The 25,725-nt window shown below is 36.7% G+C and overlaps 1 protein-coding gene across 1 annotated transcript in view; it reads right to left on the bottom strand.

Annotated features, from left to right (window-relative positions):
- The window catches only part of NAA35 (N-alpha-acetyltransferase 35, NatC auxiliary subunit), a 53,537-nt gene extending 37,492 nt beyond the window's left edge, over positions 1-16,045 (bottom strand). The window contains exons 1-6 of the mRNA XM_024560094.4: positions 15,774-16,045; positions 14,928-15,056; positions 4,880-4,913; positions 4,341-4,455; positions 3,140-3,214; positions 1,191-1,358 (exon numbers count right to left, since the gene is read on the bottom strand). Of these exons, the coding sequence (XP_024415862.1) occupies positions 1,191-1,358; positions 3,140-3,214; positions 4,341-4,455; positions 4,880-4,913; positions 14,928-15,051 (516 nt within the window). The 5' untranslated portion in view covers positions 15,052-15,056; positions 15,774-16,045. The remainder of the gene's footprint in view (positions 1-1,190; positions 1,359-3,139; positions 3,215-4,340; positions 4,456-4,879; positions 4,914-14,927; positions 15,057-15,773) is intronic.
- Positions 16,046-25,725: the final 9,680 nt, after the last annotated feature.

Below are 25,725 nucleotides of genomic sequence, written 5' to 3' on the forward strand. Positions count from 1 at the left end.
CGGGTGTACTTAGAGAATGTAACTATTTAAAATAACTTGTATTTCTCTTCTCACTTATTAACTTAATCTTTCAAAAAATTCCACCTAATGGATTAGATTTTCCACAATGACATCCATGTCAATTCAAATATGTAGCTAAGTAACCAATGAGTGTATAAAGAGTATTTCATAAACAACTCACAAGCCATACATTTAAATGTAGACAAACATGCTGGGTATGTATTTAATTATTCTCAAACACATAACATTAACTTAGAGAAGTTTTACATACTATACACTGGACTATTGTAGGAGCCTAAGATACTTATTTTGGGTCAACAGCAATGTTAAAAAGAAACTATCAGTTTCAACAAAGGGAAGAATTAAATAATCGCTTCTCAATAACCTCAAATGCTATCACATTTTCCCTTAAAGTTACCAGCATTTGAAGCCTTCTTTCTTATAAGGAGAAAAAAATCTATGTCTGTAACTCAGAACACTTCAACAGAATGTGGTGCTTAGTACTAACTAGAGGAAAACGTTCACACCCTAAACAGCAATTGTGAATCAGTGTGCCCCATGAATATTTAAAACATACCACACCTGACTAGTCAGGTGCACTGACCTCTTTTCCCTTAGACTGTCAAATAAAAACATAACAACCAGCATAACAATAGCCATCCAGTGTTAATGAATCAAAATTATACCTATTTTTTTGTCAGACCAGCAACAGATATATTTTTTGGTGTGCCAAAGAATTTTATTAATTAGTCTGTGTGCCATGAGATGAAAAAAGTTGAAAATCGCTGCCCTAAAATATTCCTCATACCTCTGTTTTCTTTAGTTCCCGCTGATCCAAAGACTGAAAGTAAAGCACTTCTGTGTTTTAATTTGGAAGAGGCTTAAGGGCAGAGGCTTGCTCTTCTATTTTCTTTGTGAATCCCTACACTACCCATAACAAAGTACTCTGCACATAATGGGTATCCAGTGAATGGTACTGACGGAAAGAACTCGCAGGAAGATAAAAGTCCTCTGTTACAGAGAAATGGATTACTTTAGTCAATATATTTATAAAAAGCAATAGCATCAGTTTTAAAAACTGTTTTTAACTATACATGTTACAAAAATATGTATCATAAAATGCTTTAAATATATCACAGTGAGTAAGGTGGTCAATGAGCTTCAGGAATTATTATATTACAAGATCTTACCTCTTCAAAAACAGCAGCTTTATTTACTTTTTCCCTTGCAATGTCACAGATTTTCAAGATTCCCAGAGCAAAAGCTTTCATGGCAGGATCTTCTATAAAGTCTGGATTATGAATGTAAAGGCACGTAAATACTGTCTGTGCCAAGGAGTGGCCTTCTAACCATGTTATCTATAAAAGAGATAAAAGAATGTATATATTTAAGGTTATAGAGTCTGCAAAGTCTAAACTAATCCAACAGTCAAAGACCAGAGTGCCACAGACCAAAATAAATATATTAATCATGAGATTTAAAAGGTGATTAAAGGGAAGGTCAGGAAAGGCAAAAAATCAGAATTCACTGTCACTGACTAGAGTCTTTCAAGAGTTACACACCATAAATATGATCAGCTGAAAGATATAAATATGGAAAGCAGTCTTATACATAATTCAGTTTGCAATATATCTGGAGACTAATGGAATTAGAGTGCCTCCAAATAGAGCATCCAGAAGCAATTAATTCCACATGTAGTCAATAAAAATCCATAAACTAAGGAACTTACATTTTAGAACTAAGTAGGCCCCTCACCACTCATTTAACTCTTTTCGTCCTTAATACCCCAACCCAGTCAAGAGCATCGTATCTCACCTAGATAACTGCAAGAAGCTACATAATGGTTTTAGTGCCCCTGCCCCCCCATCTCTAATCCAATATAACCCCCAACCAGAGGAATCTTTCGAAAACACAAAAATAATCATTCAGCGCTATTGTACTGTGTACTTACAATGGGCCAGGCACCAGGTGCTCAAAGCTGGTCATACATAGGAAGCATGTATTACTTGTACGTATTACTCAAAGCAGCCCAAACTGAGTAACTATTTTGTCCCCACTGCTATGCTAGGTATTTTCATATATCTTATGTCCTTTTTCCTAACACTTTGAGGAGGGTGGTATTTTTCTCCTTTTACATGTAAAGAAACAAAGTCAGAGGGTATAAATAGTTTTACCCAAGTTTACATAGTTATATCTTACATTAAGTCCAAGAATCCTGCAATAGAGCAAGACACAGAGCACTGCACTGCAAAATGAGAAATGCACATGAAAATTACTACAATCAATGCATTTTTGTATTACCAGTGTGAAGACTTTCCAGACGAAAAAACCCTCTGTAGGCCAAACTCTTAGATACAGTTCAAAGAAGTATCATACAATGGTTGCTCAATTTTGGCAAAAACCCTCCCGCTTCCCTCCATCTGTCCTATTCCACTGGGATGGTAAACTGATAAAGGGTTAGAAAGTCATCTCTGAGGGAAGGAGACAGCTTTGGAGGCAGAGGGATCAGGATCAGGACTCAGCTTTTGCCCTTTCCTAGCAATGTAATCCTAGCAAATGAGATGAAACCACGTGTTGAATAGAGCTGACATAAGACCTAAGTGAAAAATATATACACAAAACATTTAATAGAAGTATTTCACACGTGGCAAGTAATATTACTAAATGACCAAATGAATAAAATTTACATATTTCTAAGGACAATGATTGACTTTTTTTTAAAAAAGGATGGTTTGATAGCACGCAGAAAAGGAAAACAGGCAGTAAATGAGAATTTTGCCATGATTAACCAACATTGTTTAGGGAAGACAACTTATCCAGCATTTTCTTTGTCTTCAAAAACATGGCCAGTTTACTATAATTCACTCTAGATTAGAAAAATCTCTCTCCAAAGCCAATCCTTTATTTATCTTCACTAGGAAGAAAATACCCCCTTCACCCAGAAAATGAGAACCTAAAATCAGCAGATGAGCAGATAAAATGCTGTTTCCTATAGCATACATGGCCTGTTAACTTATGTATACTTTACTAGGTCAAGCATTACAGGTATTTCATACTCAACATTGGTGTGTATACTTTAAAATTTAAATATACAGGTAATAGGTTTAAAATTAACTATTAGTGTTACTTTAACTCTTACCAAACAGCAAAAACATGTATCCATTATCCCTATCAATTCCGGCAAGGTGAGGTCTTTAATTTTAATGGTACCATCCTAAAAAGGAGGGGAAATATAACATATAAAAAGAAGGTTTTTAAAATGTATATAAAGTATATAAAGTAGCATTTTGCAAATGCTATATCAAATCCACACATTTCATCTTTCAAAAATTAAGTATTTAAAAAGAACAATTCTAGGAAAACTCTATCTCATCATCTGATAAAAACTAAGATGCCAAATTAACTCTGTATTCTTAAAAATATATCTAAAGCAGGTCTTCAGTAAGAAAAATGAAAGTCTTTTCCATTTGAAACATAAAAAAGGCTTTATAAAGAAATAAAAAGCTAAACCAACAAGTGTTTTAAAAGCACAGTTCAAATTAGTTTCAAGCATTAATAAATATGAATCATTTTAATGAATCAAAACTCATAGATAATAAAGTAAGCATTTTTAAAAACACTTCCCTTAAGTTGGTTAACTATACTACTTGTAAATTTTGTTTAAAATATCGACTTATTCAGCAAATCTTTCTTCATAAAATATGCAAAATTAAACTGTGGCAACTATGAATGTTGTTTCTAAATCAATTCTCAATGAGTAAGCGTCAAATTCACTGCCACAAGCATTTTACTTAATATACTAATAGGTAAAATTTAATCCCTAAGCTAATTACTCTGGTATTTGAATATATACTCAGATGCTTTCAAAGATTAATTTTAAAAATACATACAAATTTAGAGCAAACTTTTATTGAAGACCTTAAATAATTAATTTTCAGATTTCAATAAAAAGAGATACATAACCAAAGGTTAAAACTAATTCTTATTTATATATTTGAGATACTTTTAAAAAAGTACACTTTAAGTTAATATGCTAAGTTGCATTTCCATCAGTAATCAAAATGTTTTAAAATATGAATAACAAACAGTCCTGACTGGTGTGGCTCAGTGGATTGAGCACTGGCCTGTAGAACAAATGGTCATCAGTTCGATTGCCAGTCAGGGTACACGCCTGGGTTGTGGGCCAGGTCCCCAGTAGGGGGCGTTTCAGAGGCAACCACACACTGATGTTTCTCTCCCACTCTCCCTCCCTTCCCCTCTGTCTAAAAATAGATACAGTCTTTAAAAAAATATGAATAACAAACAATAAAAGAAAACACAAAAAGCACAATGGTGACTACCTTGATAGCTTGTTCAAAATTGAGAACTTTTCGATTAACTTGGTTTCCAATCATGCCAGCATCCATTTTGGGATCCATCATTTCAATGGCAGACATGGCTTCAAAAAGACCAAATCTGCAAATAAAAAAATTGACCCCATAAATTGTTTCTGAACTAGTAAGCTTACCCAGATTCCCACAATGGTCTAAAATTGTACTACTTTAAATAACTACATTATTCTATATATTTAAGTCTTTTGAACTTGTTTACATTTCTACTTCAATTAAATAACCTTTAACACAAAAATTCTTTCATGTACTTGTCACTAAAATTATTCAAGGAAAGGACCATAAGTCACAGTTTCACTGGTAGAAACATTTCATATAACAACTAGGGTCAGCTACAACAAAATAGTTCACCAAGGTGAAAAGTATATTTATAATTAGTTTTATGTTTAAGCTTTGAATGTAAAAGTACTCAGACTTCAAGGAACACTACTGCACATGAGAAAAAATTGATGGAAATATACCACACTATTTCAAAGGATACAAATACTTACAGCTTATCATGAAGCAGTTCTCCCAACTTTAATTCTAAAAGAAACAAAGAGAAAAATCCTTCGAATACCATAGTTAACTTCTTATGCTCAGAAAAAAACAGAAACAAAATTTTAGCACCTGGAAAATGCGCTTGCATTACTTTAAACTTACTTTTCTAAGATACAGTTGTAATACATTGCTACTCAATTACAACCATAATGCCTTCTACACAGTGAGTATTTAGATACTAACCAGAAACAAAAGTTTTAAGAGTAAATGTTTCATCAAGAGCCAAAGTAATCCAATTAGAATTGCCAACCTCATTAAAAAAAATCACTAGTATTTCCTCGAAATAAACTTTTTCATGGAACTGATTACTACTTCTGAAGTTGTTTACAAATCAGCTGTTGTCAATGTAATCTCTTTTGTCCCAGGAACAGTGTTAAAACTATTTTTTAAAATTACTTTTTATTTAAATAATACAGAAAACACTTGCATAGACAGCTAATCAAAATGGTGTTCATTCCTTTAAAGCAGTCCTCAACCATGGCTGCATGGTAGTATCTGGGGAGCTTTTGAAAATTTCAAACTCCAAGCAGCACCCCAAACCAACTAGGGGTGGGGTTTATGCAATAGTGTTAAAGTACTCCAGGTGATTTCAATGAGCAGGTAAGGTGGGAACCACTACAGTGACATTTTAAGTAGCTTAAATATTGATGGTCAAATCCTGTGGAAGGTATAAACAAGCAGTTTTCAGAACTTCACAGCTGATCCTCTATTAAATAACAGTAATCCTCTTAGGTCATCAGAAGTTTAATTAATAATTTTTAACAGTTCCATGTACCAAAACAGAGAAACCAATGAGAGGCATGTATCAATTTACTACAATAAAGAATATGTAAAAGAACACAACTGCAGTTCTCAAAGATGGTCTGGGAACCCAAAAGTCTGTGATGTTAAAATTATTTTCATAATAATACTAAAACATTCTCTTTTTCATTGTGCTGACATTTGCAGATAATGCAAAAGCAATGATGTGAAGAGGGAGGAAAAAAGCAATGTTGAGTGAAATTGTTGTAGCTTCAGCACAAAATCAAGACAGTGACCCGAAGCTAAAGAGTGAATTTTTCAACTCCATGTACTTGCAGTTAAAAAAATAAAATTTAAAAAAAGGTGGCACTCAAGAAATCCTTGATGGAACAGTAAAAATTATTAATCTCAGAAGCAGGACTAAGATGCAGCAAGGCATCCATGGTACAAAATTTAACAAGATACTCGCTTTCTGTAGTGTCTTTAATTTTGCACTCTAGGTACCCTACTTGGTTCACACTGGTGCTGGCCCTGATTTAGTGTATTAAAATCTCAATCTTTTAAGTACACATCTTTTTAATATTCTATTTGACAAATGGAAAGTATATATTAATACTTTCAGTGCATACTAGTGTAACAGGCTATCTCGAGAAAAAGTACTTGCACAATTATCACAGAACACCATTTTTACTTGAAAGAACTAACAAACTATAGTATTCAGACTTGAGACTATGACATTTCTTGAAGCAATTAAGTTTATTGCTCTAAGGAAAAATACCTGACATCTGTTGCCAATAGTAAAATTTGAGCTTTCAAGCAAAAATTAAAATTTTGGAAAATGTTTAATTTGCCACTGTGAGCTTGACAGTTTCCCAATACTTATACTTTTCTGATGATATTGTTGGTGATATTAACAAATGTGCTTTTTAATATTGTATAATGGAGTGAGTCAACATTCAGATGTTCTGCTTAACTCAGTGAACCAGTATTTTGCAAATGGCAATACATGTTACAAAATTAGGAATGGATAAAAGTTCCACTGAAAGTTCAAGACAGACCAATGGATTTTAATGTAACAGAGCATGAAAAATACACTGATAGGGCTTCAGATTCCACATAATAAATCTTTAAGAAACTACCAAATTTAAAGACTATTCAAAGGTGAATATTCACAATTACCTAAAAAGTGTAATCCATCTTTCAACTATGTATTTGGTGAGGTCAGATTTACATCATATATTTCAACCAAAACAACCAGTGGTAACCAGTTAAATACAGAAGACAACATGGAATTCAAGTGCCCACTATTATGCCAACATTAGAGATTTTCAAAAATAAAAAACTCCCCTCTTTTTAGTTATTTTTTGTTTTGGAAAATACATTGAATTTTCACTAGAAAAGTGTTACGTTAACATGCAATGGGTTTATTATCATTTTCAAATGGATTAATAAGTATATTTAAATTTCTCCATTTTAAATTCTAATATAGTAAATATCCATACATAACACAGAAACAATAATTAAGAGTGTAAGAGTAAAATTTTAAAGAATATAATGGGGTCCTGAGGCCAAAAGAATTAATAACTGCTATAATAATCTATCATATACTTAGGGTATATTTGGGTACCAAATAGCTTCATCAAACTTTAAAATAAAACACTGCATAGACCTAGAAGCAAGTTGGTCACTCTGTGACTTGGTTTCCTCATCGGTAAAATGAGAAGTTAAACTAGGTGACTCTCATATGGTCCCTCAGAACTACAGTAATCAGTTCACTCACTAGTAAACCACAGGCAGTAAACTTTAAAATTTATTCACTACGCAAGCAGCGAACCAGCACTCTCACTGCAGGGCCAGTGACTGGACACAGAATCACGATCTTTTATAGCACTACAGGCATAAGTAACTTGGGTCTGGTCCAACTGGGCAGCAGTTCTCAAACAATTTAGTGAGAAGGCTAATGTTTTACATTTATCATTAGCAGGCAGGGCAATGACATCATCACACACCACGCAGTCTCAAAAATTCCACTGTACGCTAGCTAACAAGAGAACGTGAGCCAAAAAGGTAAGTTAATGTCCTATTATTACCATGAAAATAGTTTTGACCTAGCATACCCCAATGAAAGTCTTGGAGATCCAAACCACTAACCTAAGTTAACACAAAGATTTTTTTTTAGGTTACTTCTACTTTTAAGTTAAAGCCTTAAGGAGATGAAATAGTATATAGCTTAAACCACTCAGAGCAAAGGAAATTAGGTACAAAAATTCTTGGATAACCTCGATAATAAAGCACTTTTTAATTTTATCCTCACTCCCTTGTAAAGCACAAATAGAAATGTTGTGAGAGAAAATTTAACTTAATTTTGTCAATTACAGAATTTGATGACATCTTACTGAGAGAACGTACTTCCATTTGCCTTGGAAATAAACAATGAATCATAACTTGTGGCTGGAGTCTGGCTATGCAGCAATGCTGAGCACCTGAAGCACATAACCTTTCCCCTGAAGAAACCAGGACAGAAAACATGCAACAATGCAAACACATTTTACCATCTTTTAAATGAGAAAATTTGAAGATGGATGCATAGGTAGAAACACTTTGCTTCCTTGCACAACCAAAAGTAAGATAACAACCAATTTAAAAACAATAAACAATCAGAACTGCCATAATATCAAACTTCATGGAACTCCAACAACCAAGGAGTTAAACATTCATCGGACCAGTAGGAGGGGCGGAGACCAGCAGCCAGGCAGGCAGACAGGACCTGCAGCAAGGAGGCGGACCTCGTGGGTGAGGAGGGCTGGGTGACTGGAAACTAAAGACTCAAAACCTCTAGCTGTAAAATACTGTGGGGGTTACCGCAGGGGGAGAAAATCCTAGTCTCACACAACAGAGTTCGTTGGAAAGTGGGGCCAGAGCAGAGTAAGTGAGCAGCATTGTTCCCTCTGACCCCTCCCCCAAAGACAGACCCACAACACAGCAAAGAGGGTCGCCCTGCTTTGGAGGATACCTAAGGTTCCGCCCACTTGCAACATAACAGATGCACAGAGAAAAAGAAATATGGCCCAAATGAAAGAACAGATCAAAACTCCAGAAAAAGAGCTAAGCGATGAGGAGATAGACAACCTATCTGATGCAGAGTTCAAAACACTGGTAATCAGGATGCTCACAGAATTGATTGAACTTGGTCACAAAATGAAGGAAGAAATGTAGTCTACACAAAGTGAAATAAAGGAAAATATACAGGGAACAAAGAATGAAGGGAAGAAAACCAGGACTCAAATCAATGCTATGGAACAAAAAGAGTAAGAAACATCCAACCAGAACAGAATGAAGAAACAAGAATTCAAAAATATGAGGAGAGGCTTAGGAACCTCTGGGACAACTTTAAATGCTCCAACATATGAATCATAGGGGTGCCAGAAGGAGAAGAAGAGCAAGAAATTGAACACTTATTTGAAAACATAATGAAAGAGAACTTTCCTAATTTGGCAAAGGAAACAGACTTCCAGGAAGTACAGAGAGTCCCAAAGAAATTGGACTCAAGGAAGAACACACCAAGGCACATCATAATTACACCAAGGCACATCATAATTATGTTACTCAAGATGAAAGATAAGGAATCTTAAAAGCAGCAAGAGGAGAGAGTTACCTACAAAGGAGTTCCCATAACACTATCAGCTGATTCCCCAAAAGAAACTTTGCAGGCAAGAAGGGGTCTGGAAAGAACTATTTGAAGTCATGAAAGGCAAGGACCCATATCCAAGATTATTACTCTATCTAGCAAAGCTATCATTTAGAATGGAAGGGCAGATAAAGTGCTTTCCAGATAAGGTCAATTTAAAGGAGTTCATCATCACCAAGCCCTTACTATATGAACTGTTAAAGGGACTTATCTAAGAAATAGATCAAATACTACGAACAATAAAACGACAACATACTCACAACTATCAACAACTGAACCTAAAAAGAAAAACAAAAACTAAGCAAACAACTAGAACAGGAACAGAATCACAGAAATGGAGATCACATGGAGGGTTATCAGTGGGTAGGGGGAGAATGGGGGAAAAAGATACAGAGAATAAGAAGCATATTTGGTAGGCATAATATAGACAAGGGGAGGTTAAGAATAGTATAGGAAATAGAGAAGCCAAAGAACTTATATATACAACCCATGGGCATGAACTAAAGGGGGGAGGGGGATTGGAGAATGCTGGAGGGTGGGGTGGTGTAGGGCAGTGGGGGGATAAAGGGGAGAAAAAAAATCGGGACAACTGTAATAGCATAATCAATAAAATATACTAAAAAAATAAATAAAATAAATGAGAATATTATCTGTAAACTGGTATTAGAGATCTTTGAATAGATTTCTACATATAACATTGTAAATGATGACGACATTCTCAGCTAGGATCTGCTGAATTCATGATAAAACTGAAATCCAATGCCACTGTATGTTTTCTTCTGTAAAATGGCTCTAGTAGTGCTTAGCTGTCTTTAACTTCATTAGAAATCATTTTGTTAGACTGTACTGTGACAGCTGTTATGTCAGCCTGCATTTAAAAAAACTTATCATATTGATCAATTTTTGTGCAGCCATTTTAATATTGAAGATGGAAGAAAATCTGCAACATTTTTTTTGCGTATTATGCTTTATTATTTCAAGAAAGGTAAAAACGCAACTGAAATACACAAAAAAAGATTTCTGCAGTGTGTGGAGAAAGTGCTGTGACTGACCAATGTGTCAGAAGTGGTTTGAGAAGTTTCTTAGTATTATTAGCATTCTGGCCAAATAATCCTTTGCTGTGGGACTGTTTTATGCATTGGAAGCTGTTAGCAGCACCCCTGGCCTCTACCTACTAGAAGCCAATAGCGGGAGATAGCTGACATACTCAAAATATCCAAATCAATAAAGTTATTGGTGAAAATGAAACATGTCTTTTATTTTACATAAAAAATGCAATGGACTATTTTGGCCAACCTAATAGTAGTGATATTTAAACAGATCAGTTAACTCCTGGGGGAAGGTGGTCAACTGAGCACATGCAACTACTTTTAATTCCTTCCTGAAACCTCATTAAAACAACTAGAATTACTTTTTTAAAAGAAGGGCATAAACTCAAAGGGAGAAAAACAAATGTGGAAATAATACAACAAAATTGGGGAAACCTGGAAACAGAAAGACAAGTAGTTTCTTAGAAATCCCCCAACCCCCACCCAAAATAAATCCAACAATGGAGAAAGTAAAAAACCAACCTGATTTACCACTTACCTCTGAAAGTGAAGTGCTACGCTGTGCACCGGGTGGCTAGCAGCTTCCTTAAGGTGTATACTAACTAGACATCAGTACCAACTCACCCCACCCCAACTGTGACAACCAAACTTGTTTCAAGACACTGGCAAATGTCCCTTGAGGGCAAGATCACCACTGGTGGAGAAACAATGATCTAAAGTGATCCACAGTTAACAGTGTACCCAGAGTTACCACTGAGTGATCCACAATTAACCAGCTGCCTACCCAATATATGCCCCACCACTGAAAATATTCTTGATTCCACGAAATGAGGAAAATGTAATTTTCATTTCTACAACCAAAATCACTTTAAAAATACTTTACAGGTTACCCAGATCTTTCACTAAAAAAATTATGTCCATCGTTTTCTTCTTAGAATAAAGTCCTAACCAACTGTAATTCCTTGAAAAATGATTCTCAAACTTGGGTTCAGGGATGGGGATGGGCGACCAAAAAAAAAGTCCATGAAAGTTTTATCGAAAATCTACAAGTATACTTCTTCTGTAATTATTAAATGCTATGTAATCAGTTCAATGATAATCTTTTAAAAAGATTACAGAAACATATTCCAGACTAACTTGAAAACATTATAGCCAAGCACTGCTATAATTTCAGTGCCTGAGCTTCTGTTCATAATTATGCTGGTTCTAAGCAGTCACTGCAAATGACAGCATTTAATGTATGCCATGATTCTCAAACTTCTGAAGCGCAAGATCCAGACATTTTTCTGGTTTGAAGAAACATAGCTTAGAATATTCATTTATTCTTAAAACAAATACATATTGAGCACCTATAAAAGTTCTGGGTGAGAGAAGACAAAACAGAAAGGAAGAAAAAGAAAAAGCTTAAGCAACCTAGATTTTAAACGAGAGAAAAGAAAGAAATAAAAGGTACTGGGCAAGAGCTGAAGAAACTGGATGGAAAAAGAGGGTCTTAAACAATGGTACCTCTCATAAAGATTGACTAAGGAAGAATGAACTCAGCCATCAAAGAGATAAGAAAATGGCATGAAAGATGGTTCCATATCCTCCAAGACCAGAGCTTAACAAGAATGGAAGTAATGACAGCCAACCACGGGTCGTAGACAGCATCCTAGGAGAGGCTGTTGGCTATCCAGAGAGCATGTGGAAGAAGGGAATCTGGCAGGCAGAAGAAGAAGGATCAGTATGTATTTCATGATTATTTATGTGTAAGTGAAATTTCTAAGCTGTGGGTTTGTAATTCAGAAAGCACCTAAATATAGACAACCAAATGGAATATGAAGAACAGAGACTATTTTAGGCAAGATTTCCTAGAGAAACAAAGCTCAGAGTTGTTCTTTTGATTATTACATACCAGGCAAAACAAGAGTGATGGCACCATACATTCAAAGTAATTTAGAAAGAAAAAAACAAGAGCCTCGAGGTCAGTTATAGGAAATGTGGAGGGAATGCCTGCCATTTGCCTAATAGAAAATAAATGATGAAAGTCAGAATCTGATCCAAAGGATTTTGAAGAGTCACTAAAAGAGTAAGTAGAAATGTACATGGTAAACATTGCCATCCATATGCAGATAATTTTACTGTACAAAAAGGAAAAAAAATCCACCAAAATCTAGCCAAATAGGCTAGACTAGCCAAAGTCTAGCCATCATACTGTTACCAAACATGAGAAAACACTGCAATAGTTAAAGAAAAAGGATGTAATGATGTCTGTTTTAAATTTAGTTTTCAGAAAGTTGCTAGAACAGAAGTCTAAACTATAATCCAGGCAATAAATCTGATTATTTCAAAAGGGGAAAACAAATTATTAATACCACAGCTCAAGACCTGCCAACAGCCTTTAGTCCTAATCTACATGCAAAGGAAGATTAATTATATGTCAACGTTTTAGTTTCGAGATGTGTACTTCACATTTGTGCCACTTGAGAGAGTACAAGAGCTAATCATGGAAGAGTTAATAGGATGGTTTAATGCTGGCAACAAAATGACATGCCACCTCCTCTCAGACCACAGGAAAGCAGGATTACCCCATATCTCCTACTCTAAGCTCCTTTCATGAAGAAGCAGAATTATTCACTGTTCCTCAAACATAAAAGCTTCATCTGGCTCTAATGGTTCATGTCAGTCTAGAATAATTCCCTTACATTCACTTAGAGCAACTCAATCACTCCTTTAAGGTCCAACTTAAGCCATCCGCACTTCATAAAACCTTTCCCTTTTAGGTTAATAGTGACAGCTCTCTAATACAGTTCATTTAAAATCAGCGCAAGATGATAGGCCCGATCCACCGAACAGCCTAAGATCTGCAGGCACAAAAACTACACTGTAACTTAACATTCTTTCTCTTTCCCTTAGGTAGACATACATGGGCAGTCACTCAACTCCCAGTCTAATGCTCTTTCCACTATCTCTCTTAGGCATACTTTAACTGGACATGCATTTTAAAAGTCAAAGGGTAAGCGCATGATTTATCATTCTGCTTGTAATTCAAATGCCTACCTTTCCACCTGCAGAAGCTCCAAGTCTTCATTCCTCTCTTTAAGAGCACTCTTCTAAACACACACCACCTCACCATCACCAAAGACCTAACCTTCTTGTTCACTAATACAGAAGCCATCAAGGTGTGAATCCCTCCACCATTACTCTCCATCCACTTAGAAACATACCTGTATCTTCACCATCCCAACCTTACTTCCTCCTGTCTCAGTATGTCCCTGCTCTTCTCTGCCCCAAGTTAATTTCTCTACCAAACCTCTGATCCAAACCTCTCAACGTTCAAGCTTTCATCCTATCATTGTTACTTTCTGGTATCTTAAATCTCCCACCTTGGTAAGGCTCTTTCCCCTCAAACAACAAACACGCTCATTTCTCCAATCATTTATGCCCAAACACTGATCAAACTTACTATATGCCAGGAAATGTTCTGTGTGCTAGGGATACTGACAAGATCTCTACACTCACAGAGATTATATGCCAGTGGGTGAAGCTGACAATAAACAATAACTGAAAATGATGGTTTCTAACATTAGGTAAGTGCTATGAAGTGAATAAAACAGGGTGATTCAAATGAGCTGGAGTTGGACAGAAGAGAAAGAAGGGGTGAATTTGCTTAGATGGGTGGTTTTGACAAGTCCTCACTGGAGAGGTAACATTTAAGTGGTCAGGAAGACCTGAAGGCAAAGTAATTTAAGATATAGAAAACAAAACATGCAAAGGAAGGGGGACCACCTTGGAGTGTTTAATGAAATAAGCAGGACTTACAACTAACACAATGAGCTCAGTGGGGCAGTGGTACAAAAATGAAGTCAAACCCTGTCTAGTGTGGCTCAGTTGGTTGAAGCATCACCCAGCAGACCAAAAGACTGTAGGTTAGATCCCAGGTCAGGGCGCATGCCTGGGTTGCAGTTCCACCCCCTGTAAGGGCACTTACAAGAGGCAGCCAGCCAGTCAGTCAGCGTGTCTCTCGCTTTCTTTCTCCTTCCCTGCCCCCCTCTCTAAAATCAGTAAGAATGTCCTTGAGTAAGGATTAAAAAAAAGAAGTCTAAGTGGTAGGTAGGCACCAGATCGTAAAGGCCCTGGGGAAGAAGTTGGAATTTATTCTAAATGCAACAGGAAGCCACTGGAGGATCTTAGGCAGGAATGATACAATCTGATCATTTCCAAACTTCAAACAGACAATAATACTACCTACCATCTTTAGGTCCACATAATCCCTGTTTCCACAGTTCAAAATTATTGCTACATATTCTCTAACCTTTACTTAAAAAGTTATAAAATTTTAATAGAAAAAATTGCCTCAGCATCAGTATTTAATGAAAGTTAAAAGTAGAGGATAGAGAATGAATAAATGTGGTTAACGAACTTAAATAAACCACATTTACCTATTGATTTGATTTATTAAGACAATGCAGAAATCACAATCAAGATTTTATTTTACCTTTTCCCAGATTCTGAACTTCTAATCCAAAAATTCAAACTCACCTCGACAAGCTTCTTCAAAATCTTGAGTTATGTCCACCCAGTTTGCATTGCTTTTTTCCATCTTTTCTGGTATACTGAGCTCCCATCCCGAATCATCGTCTTCTACAGAAGCTTTCATAACCATTATGCCTACAAAATTAATACTAGTTCAAAAGAGAGGATGTAGCTTTCAGGGCCAGCATATTTGCAACCACATGTATTTAAGAATTGGATGAAAATATTACTAAACTGTTAAAGCAGAGCTCTTCCGAGTTTGAGGCTGGTATTGGAAAAACATACCTTAATACAATTAAATCTCACAATAACTAACACTACTGCTGCTCATTTACTAAGAGCCAGCCACCTACCAGAGCTCATAAAGAGTTTGCCCTCTCGCTATTTAAGGAGAAAAATCACACACCATTCATTCATCCTACCCCTGGCCCAAACCGAACCAACTCCAGAGCTTCCAACTTTCAACACAGGCCGTAAGTGACCAAGGCGTTCTGCAGGATCCCCTCTCGCAACATTTCAAGTCAAGGTGGTTCCTCCCCCGCCAGGAGTTTGCTGGGCCAACCCCTACCTGGCAGACAGCACCCCGACACTGCTTCGCCGAGCTGCGTGGCGTGCGGGAGCACAAGGTGGGGTCCCACCCTCTAGGCCCACATCGGAGCCGCACCTGAGGCGGGAACCCGCCCCCCCCCCTACAGGTCAGCTCGGCCCGGCCCCACAGGGCGCGAAAGCAAGGACAGAGCCATTGTCGCGCGAGAGGGCGGGCACGCCTGCTACCTGGTCTCTGCCTCGGTAACACCGATCAAGGCTGAGGCCTCGGTGGGTAACGGGCACCTGGGAATCCGAAGCTCCTACCTGAAATGCGGCGGGAGGGCCGGGGCCGCAGGGTGACCTGCTGTCCCCAGGGTTTGCCACACAAGCAGGGACTGAAGCGCTCAGACAAGGGAGACAGGAAGTCTCAATGGCACTTCACAGGCAAACCGCACCTACTACTCCAACGGCCACCCGCGCGGCCACGCACCGCCCAGATCGCGGAAATCACGAAGCCTCCTCTTCTGCCGCCGTCGCAGCCGCCACCGCCCCCTACCCTCGGTGCTCAGCCCAACCGGCTGCTTGAGCGCATGCGTACGCCCATTGCGCGCGGCCCCGCCCCCTCTCCCACACTCCTAGGGACAACGTGATCTGCGGCCACACCCCTTTCCTCGCCGACGCCACCATTCGGTTGACTGCGGCCTTCTTTTCTTCTCGCGGGAGTAGAGCCAATTGCGAGACCGGAAGATACCTTTCCTCTCCGGCCTCCGCGAAGTGGTGGGCTTGTCCCGGTAAGGGGCGGAGCCTAGGGTCGCCGAGTCCGCTCAGCCCGCGCGGAGCCCTGGGAAATTCTTTAGAAAGGTGACGTGAAGGTTCAAGGATATTCCACTATACCCTAACCGTTGCGGTTTTAAATGAAGAGCCCAGCTTGTAGCCCAGCTTCTGCCGAGCTAGTGCTTCCTGACCCCAGATTTAAGTTTTCAGGAGAGTGCTGGGGGGTTTCGTGAGGGAAAATAGAAACAAAATATCTTCAGGGTCAAGCCAGCCATTTTCTTTCAAACTCGTACATGTTTTAGAGTAAAAAATATATTAATAAAATAATCAGTTTTAAAGTGGGGTAACATAAGTAGACTAGTAAGAAACACATCTTTACCACTACATACCCATTAAAATTTAAGAGGATGCCAAATGTCGATTAGGATGTGGATCAACTGGACCTCTCATGTTGCTGATGCTGATGCAAAATGGTTAAAACTACTTAGGTAAAGTTTATCGTTTACTGTAAAGTTTATTATACACTTACATGATCCAGCAATTCCACTCCTGTTTACTTGGGAATGAAAATATGTGTTTGTACATTAACTTTCATAGCTTTATTTGTAGTGATCAAAAACTGGAAACAACCCAAATGTTCTTTGAATGGTAAATGCATAAAGAACTCGGGGCATGGCCATACGATTAAATTAATAGTAATTATCAACAAACAGAGATGAACTACTTGACATGTAAAAACACGCATCTCAAAATAATGTTGAGCAAAGGAAGTCAGACTATGAGCAAAAGAGTATGATTCCATTTATTTGAAACTATAAAAAGTCAAGTCCGAACCACAGTGGTAGAGAACGTCAGTGACTGCAGAGGGGGGTGGCGGGGGGAGAGCGGGAGAGGAGGGTGAAGAAAGGATGGACCTGAGTCCGGCTACGTGATCTGCGGTGATGGCAATGCTCTGTATCTTGATTATGGTGGTCATTAGTTATGTGGGTGGATATATGTGTAGAAATTCATTGAATTGATAAACACAATGTGCATTTTATTGTTTGTAAGCCAAACTTCAAAAAAGTTGATTTAAAGAAAAATAAAAACCATATCTTTATCTCTTACAGGATAATATGTTTCCCTAAGGGCAGGAACTTTGCCTGTTTTGATTAAACTCGTATCCGCAGCATTTAGGGCAGTGTTTGCCATGTGATGTAATAGGAACTCACTGAATATTATACACTGAGGGTGAGAATGTGGAGAAGAATCACAATAAAACAGAGTTTTATATTCTTTCTCCAAAACTATTTGGTAATCTTTACAGAGGCCACAAGAAGTCTAGAAATGAATGAACTGATTGCATTTAAGTTATTCAGTATTATGTGTAGGTTGTGACAAAAAGGGGTACAGAAAAAAACTCCCACCAATTTTTGGAGAGAAAGAAATTACCAGAGCAAAGTAGTCAAGTGAAATAAGATTTTATTAATTTCTTCACTAAAATTATAATGTATTTGAAGTACAAACTTATTTTACTAGTTCCAATTACCTCTCTTCTGTAAAAAACATTTTTTTCTGAGAAAAAGAGGTTAACTTATTTAATTTATCCTCATCCTATATGCTTCATAGTGTTGAAGAATGATGGGCATTGCAGACATTAGATACGCCACATGATGAATGAATAAATGCAAAGGAGCTGATTAACGAATAGTTGGTCCACCTAAAAAAATCCATCGTTACAGAGTTGATGGGCATTTTTGGAGAGCTGGAAACTAATTCCTATTAGTCTAAATCTTGACTTATATAATCCTAAGTATTCCATGCTTAATACTTGTTGAGAGGAAATTTAGTTTGATGTCATCATATTAACTCATGCCAGGAACAAATATAACAAGGGTTAGATAAAAGCAGAGCTGCTAAAGAAAAAATTTTAAAAATTGGATTACATCAAACTAGTAAGTTTTTGCTCAGCAAAGGAAAACATCAACAAAATAAAAAGACAACCCACAGAATGGGAGAACATATTTGTCAATACATCTGATAAGGGGTTAATATCCAAAATTTATAAAGAACTTACAAAACTCAACACCAGTTACAAAATGGGCAAAGGACCTGGATAGACACTTCTCTAAAGAGGACAACAGGTGGCCAATAGACATATGCAAGGATGCTCAATGTCACTAATCATCAGAGAAATGCAAATTAAAACCACAATGAAATATATCTCATACCTGTCAGAATGGCTATCATCAATAAATCAACAAACAAAAAGTGCTAGTGAGGTTGTGGAGAAAGGGGAAGGAACTCTTGCACTGTTGGTGGGAATGCACATTGGTGTAGCCACTGGAAAGCAGATATGTCAAAAAATTAAAAATGGATCTGCCTGTGGACCAAGCTATCCCACCTCTGGGAATGTGTCTAAAGGAAGCCAAAACACTAATTAAAAAGAACATAAGCACCCCTGTGCTCACTGCAGCATTGTTTACAATTGTCAAGATATGTAAGCGGACCAAGTGCCCATCAATAGATGAATGGATAAAACAACTATGGGCCATTTATGCAATGAAATACTACTCAGCTATAAAAAAGAAAAAAGTTTTACCCTTTGTGACAGTATGGATGGACCTGGAGAATGTTATGCTAAGTGAAACAAGCCAGTCTGAGAAAGACAAGTACCATATAATTTCACGCATATGTGGAATCTAATGAACAAACTGAACAAGCAAAAATGGAAACAGACTCATAGATGGAGAGCAGGATGATAGCTAAAGTGGGTGGGAAAGTTAGGGGGATTGAGCAAAAAGAAAAAAGGACTCATGGACATGGACAACAGTGCGGTGATTCTAGGATATGGAAGGGTGAATAAGGGGACTAAATGGCATGGGAAAAGAACAATAAAAATTTTAAGAAATAAATAAAGATCTGATTCTGTCATGTGTATAAATAAGAAGCAGAGCTGCTTTTATAATCTGACTGTATTTAGTTTTACCACTGCATACAGGAAATTAAGGGTGTCCCTAAAGGCTGCAGGCAATTCAGAGAAATGCTTTCAGAAAGGGAAATAGAAAAAATAAAAATACCCTACTGTATCATGTAACAGAAAGAAACATGATGTTATTTTTTATTAAGTATAGGCAATATCAGTTTAGTTAGTTCAATTGTATTTAAATTCTCTTTTTTAAAAATCTTACTTTTATGCCCCTTAAGAATACTCAATAATCCCATAAAGTTATTAAAAAGTTAAACTTCTGAACTAGGGAATAATGTATAACTATCTTCTCTATAATGTTTATAATGTAACAACATTATAAATATAGTCTTCTCACATATGTATTGTTTAACGATTTTATTTTTTTTTATTTTTAGAGGAGAAGAGAGACAGAGAGGAAAGAAACATCAATGTGAGAGAGAAACATCAACTGGTTGCCTCTCATACATGTCCTGACCAGGTACTACGCCCAAAACCCAGGCATGCGCCCTGAGCAAAAATCAAACCATGGACCTTTCGATCTGCAGGACTACATCCAACCAATTGAGTCACACTGGTCAGGGCTCACACACGTTTTTAATTAGTTGTTCCTACTATTCATTACTACTGATGGATACTGTTAAGTAGTTCTATTGTTTTATTTAAATAAGTGCATTTAAGGAACAGAAAATTAAATACAGAACATATAATTTCAAGAAACATCTATTTTTCATAATTTTATGTGAAAGTAATCTTTCTTTTCCTTATATGGCTGTGTTTTGGATTGACTGTTTAAAAAGTTAGTTACCTGACTTCACTGAGTGAATGTACCATAACTTATTCAACCTATTCTCTATTGGGGGACATTTAGATTGTTTTCAGGGTTTTACCATTATAAATGACACTATCATAAATACTTACATACATACACCTTTTCATACTTTTGCTTGTGATCTTAGGGCTAAATTTTTCTCAGCAGAATGTGGGCATATATGTATATGTAATTTTGTCTAAGCATACACGCAAATACAATTTCACTATTGCCAAAATCGCCTATATTAGGTTTGTTTCTTTTTCATATTTCCACCAGCAACATGTGAGAGTGCTTACTTTTCCACAGCCTTGTCAATAACGTGGTTGAAGTTTTGGAAGTTTGCCAAACTATTAAATGATATCTCAGTGTAGTTCTAATTTGCATTCTCTTCTTATCTTATTCTCACTCTGTTATGAGTGAGGTAGAACATTTTTTAAAGGATAATTTGCATATTTTGCCTGGTATGTCTGCTCTTATGTCTAGCCCATTTTTATAGGCTTATGGTTTATTTTCTTTTTAACTTTGAAGAATCTCTGTGTATTAACTGTTTGTGATTTAAGTTGCACTTTTAAAGTCAATGTATCATTTATCTTCTTACTTTGTTTTTTGGTTGTTTTGTTTTATTTGCATTTGTTACCTGAAAGTATTTTTTAGTCAAGTTTATCAACAAAGATGTCATTTGGAACCATGGACTCTGAGGTCTCCTAAGAAGATGGTATCAAGGGGAAAGTAGACTCAAAATTGAGTCTTGAGGAGCCCCAACATTTAGATATCAGGTAGAGGAAGAAGACCCAGTGAAAGACTGAGAGTAAAGACTGAATCAGAAGAAAATAAAGGAGAGTGATTCACCGAATCTAAGATATCAGCTCCCAGATATCCCTTTAATAACAACACATGCACATAACATAATTCATAACATTGTTTTCTTTTTAATATCTTTTCAAAATTCCAATAAAAATGATTTTTAATCAGTTTCCTGCACCTATCAAATGAATTCTTTTTTACTAAAAATAGATTAACTATGTATGTAGATTTCTTATATTCCATTAATGAATTGTCTAATGCACAGATATTGAAACTTTTCTTAAAATATTTTATTTATTTATTTTTATTTTAGAGAGCAGAAGGGAGAGAGAAAGAGAGGAACATCAGTGTGTGGTTGGCTGTTTCGTGCCCCTTATTGAGGCCTGCAACCCAGGAATGTGCCCTAGACTGGGAATCGTACCAGCGACCCTCTGATTCTCAGGCCAGCACTCCACCACTGAGCAACACGGCCAGGGCAATATTGAAACTCTTAAACTTCTGTCAAAAGGGAAGTGAGCATAGCGAACATATCAACCAACTGCAGATAAAATATGAAATTAATGAGTTGGAAAAGAAAATGAAGGATAAAGAAATACTGAAAAACAAGCTTATGAATAAGATAAACTTTAGATCCTAATTACAATACAGTATAAACAATTTGAAACTATTGAGCAAATTTAAACACTGACTGGATATTTGATGTTAAGAAATGAAATTGTTTGGTAGTATAATATTGTAGTAACCTTTTAAAAAGCAACAATCTTTATTTTTTATGAGATCCATGCTGAAATATTTATAAATGAAAAGATACGATGCTTAGTATTTGCTTCAAAATCATCCTCTGGGGCTGAGGATAAATGGCTAGAGGGAATAAGATTTGTTGATAATTGTAAGAGATGGTGATGAATATGAGTTCATTATACTATTACACTTTTGTATGTGTTTAATTTTTCCATAGTAAAAGTTTTCTTTTTTTACCTTTTTTTAAAAGTATTTTTTATTGATTATGCTATTAAGTTTTCCCAATTTTCCTCCCTTTATCCTCCCTCTGCCCTGCTCCCCCAACCCTCCAGCATTCCCCTCCCCCTTAGTTCATGTCCATGGGTTGTACAGATAAGTTTTTTGAGTCCTCTGTTTCCTGCACCATTTTTAATCTCTCCCCGACTATTTTATGCCTACTAATTATGCTTCTTCTTCCCTGTACCTTTCCCCCCATTCCTTCCTTCCCCCGCCCCACTGAAATCCCTCCGTGTGATGTCCATTTCTCTGATTCTGTTCCTGTTCTAGTTGTTTGCTTAGTTTTTGTTTTCATTGTTTTTCTCTTCTTTTAGGTTCATTTGTTGATAGTTGTGAGCTCGTTGTCATTTTACTGTTCATATTTTTTATTTTTCTTTTCTTAGATAAGTCCCTTTAACATTTCATACAATAAAGGCTTGGTGATGATGAACTCCTTTAACTTGACCTTATCTGGGAAGCACTTTATCTGCCCTTCCATTCTAAATGATAGCTTTGCTAGACAGAGTAAACTTGTATGTAGGTCCTTGCCTTTCGTGATTTCAAATACTTCTTTCCAGCCCCTTCTTGCCTGCAAGGTTTCTTTTGAGGAATCAGCTGATAGTCTAATGGGCACTCCTTTGTAGGTAACTTTCCTCTTGCTGCTTTTAATATTCCTTATCTTTCATCTTGAGTAAGGTAATTATGATGTGCCTTGGTGTGTTCCTCTTTGGGTCCAACTTCTTTGGGACTCTAGGCTTCCTGGGCTTCCTGGAAGTCTATTTCCTTCACCAGATGGGGGAAGTTTTCCTTCGTTATTTGTTCAAATAAGTTTTCAATTTCTTGCTGGTGTTCTTCTCCTTCTGGCACTCCTATAATTTGGACATTGGAATGTTTCAGGTTGTCCCAGAGGTTTGTAAGTCTCTCTTCACTTTTTTGAATTCTTGTTTCTTCATTCTGTTCCAGTTGGATGTTTATTTTTTCCTTTTGTTCCAAATCATTGCTTTGAGTCCTGGTTTCCTTCCCATCACTTTTGGTTCCCTGAATATTTTGCTTTATTTCATTTTGGGTATCTTTCATTTGGTTTTTCATTTTTTGACCAAGCTCAATCAGATCTGTGAGCATTTTGATGACCAGGGCTTTAAATTCTCCACCAGATAGGTTGGCTATCTCCTCATCGCTTAGCTCTCTTTTTGAAGTTTTGCTCTGTTCTTTCATTTGGGCCATATTTCTTTGTCTTGGCGCACCTGATAAATTGTCAAGGGGCGGGGCCTTAGGTATTCACCTGGGTGGGGCAACCCTCTTTGCTGCTGCGCTGCAGCGCCACCTGTTGGGGAGGGGCCAGAGAGGGAACAGTGCAGCTCACCTTCTTGGCTCTAGCGCACTTTCCAATGGACTCTCGTGGGAGACTGGGAGTTTCTCCCACTGTGGCAACCCTCACCATAGTCCACAGTGAGCTCTGAGTCTCAGCTTCACCTTCAGCCAGCCCTGCCCACCTGGTCCAATGCCTCAATGTGGTTTTTCTGAGCTGGCCCAGCCCACGTGGTCCATGGCCTTACCGGTCTGGTTATTCTGGTTGATTTTTTTCTCTAATTCCTTCGTTGTTGGAGTCCCATGCTGTTTGATTTTCTGGCGCTTCTACATATTTATTGATTTTAGATTGGTTATTATCCTCCTTTTGGTTGTATGAGGAAGCAAAGGGTTTCTACTTACGCCTCCATCTTGGCCGGAACTCTCTAAAAGTTTTCTTTAAGAAAGAAATTAATAGCCAAATGTTTGTCCCTAAAGGCTTTATCTCATTGAAGGAGAAAATGATCTTTCCTATACTATATTACCATGGTTCCAGCAATAGAAGTAACGTGAAGCATTGCAAAGAATATGTTGCTGCAAAATAAAACATGTTGGGCCCTGACCCATGTGGCTAAGTTGGTTGGGCATTATCCTGCAAAGCGAAAGGTTGCTGGTTCGATTCCCTGTCAGGGTCATATGCCTGGGTTGTGGGTCTGGTCCTCAGCTGGGGCACATAAAAGAGGCAACCAATCGATGTTTCTCTCTCACATTGATGTTTCTCTCCCTCTCCTTCTCTCTCTCTACCTCTCTATCTAAATAATAATAGTAATAATAATAAATTAAAAAAAACAAATTGGTATGGAAACTGCAAAGTAAATTGGGAAATTTAAAATTGTCTTCCCTTAAATATTGCACTATATAGTTACTGTTCAGTTACATAAGTTATTTTTAATGTTTATTATATTTTACCTCAATATCTTTTATGAATATTTGTTATAAAACCAATGTAAAAAATTACCCGTACTTATAAGCGAAAATATAAATGTTACCTATATTTCTAGGCTGAAAGAAGACCTTTGCTTAAGTATGTTCAAGACCTTTATTTATTTTTCCATGAATATACACATACACTCTTGTTTTATTAAAAGTGGGTCCTCACCGTACATATTGTTTTATATTCTATTTTTAACTTCAAAATAGATTATGAATATATTTCACATGAATAAAAATTGTTGTAGAATGCTCAGACATATAAGTATTTTTCCACTCAGGATTTTTAAAAATCTCATATTTGTGGTTATTTCTCCTTTGTGATTACTAATCTTGTCAATTTTTCACTTTATTAGGCTTGCAAAAGTTTATCTAGCTCATACAGTTTTTTTCATTTGTATTTTTGCCCCCAAACCAGCTTTTAATTTTTTGTCCTTCTGAGCCTTCTGAGACTCTTTTAGTAGTCTTTTCCTAATTTCATAAGATGAGTAGTTAGTTCCTTTAATTTTCATGGTTTGTATTTAATAGCAAGGACATTTGAGATGATAAAGTTTCCTTCTATAGGTTTTGTTTATAACAGTTTCCTATTTCCATTGATTTCTTGATTTCATCTTTTTAAAATTCCTCCTTGATTGAAGGTTATTTTTGTTCAAAATTTTGGGGGGTCGCCTATGTATGTATTTTTATCTTTATGTATTTTAAACTTTATTGGTTAATAGTCAGATAGGATCCTAAAGTTCTGAAATTTCATGATGATGTCCTGAAGTATAAATCTATTTTATTTATTTCCATCACTTTGCTGGGCATTAAGTGGACCCTTTAAATGTGAAAATCACATCTTTTAGTTCTTGAGAATTTTCTTAAATTGTATTTTATTGCATCCCCCTCCTTTCCCTTTGTTATCAACTTCTAAAAATATTATTATTCATATGTCAGATTTCTTGAACTGGTCCCTTAATTTTAAAAATATTTTCAACAGATTTTAAAATTAAAAATTATTTTTCCTTTGTTTACTGGGAGAATTTTTCAGCTTTATCTCCTAAACTTTCTATCAAGTTTTCATTTTTACTAGCCCATTTTTTTAATTTCCAAAAGGTCTTTTTTTGTTCCATAGATGTTCCTTACCATAATAAAATATCATTTATTTTCCACATTTGCATTATCTTCTGTTATCTCGGATAACATTAAAGATATTTTCATTTCTCCTTGCAGACTTTATTTCCTCTAAGTTTTTTTCTAATCATTTCAGTCTCTATTTTTCATGTTAGAGACTTCATCAGTCCAGTGATTTTTGGCTTGAAGTTCATATTGAAGCCTGGGGTTTCAAAGAGTAGATCTAAGGCTCTGTGTCCCTAGTATGGGCTTGTTAAATGTTGCCTTCACTCTTAGGAGACTTAGCTGAACCATCCAGTTGACAAATCTATGACATCATAAGTTTGGTGCTTGTGTCTTGGGCTGGTTCAGTTTCTCAGGGAAAGCCCTTCTGATTGAGAGCTTTCATGTATGGCTGTGAAAGCTGGGCACTGCACAGCTTCACCGGTGTCATTTACACAAACCATGAGTCTGAAATTCTCCCCCAGACCTGTGCAATTTAGCAGCTATCCTCCAAAACTATGTTAGCTAAACAGCCATTGGAATGGAAGAAGAAGGCTGGGAGGTGGGGA

Source organism: Desmodus rotundus, chromosome 1, assembly GCF_022682495.2.
Source record: "Desmodus rotundus isolate HL8 chromosome 1, HLdesRot8A.1, whole genome shotgun sequence".
Taxonomy (NCBI): domain Eukaryota; kingdom Metazoa; phylum Chordata; class Mammalia; order Chiroptera; family Phyllostomidae; genus Desmodus; species Desmodus rotundus.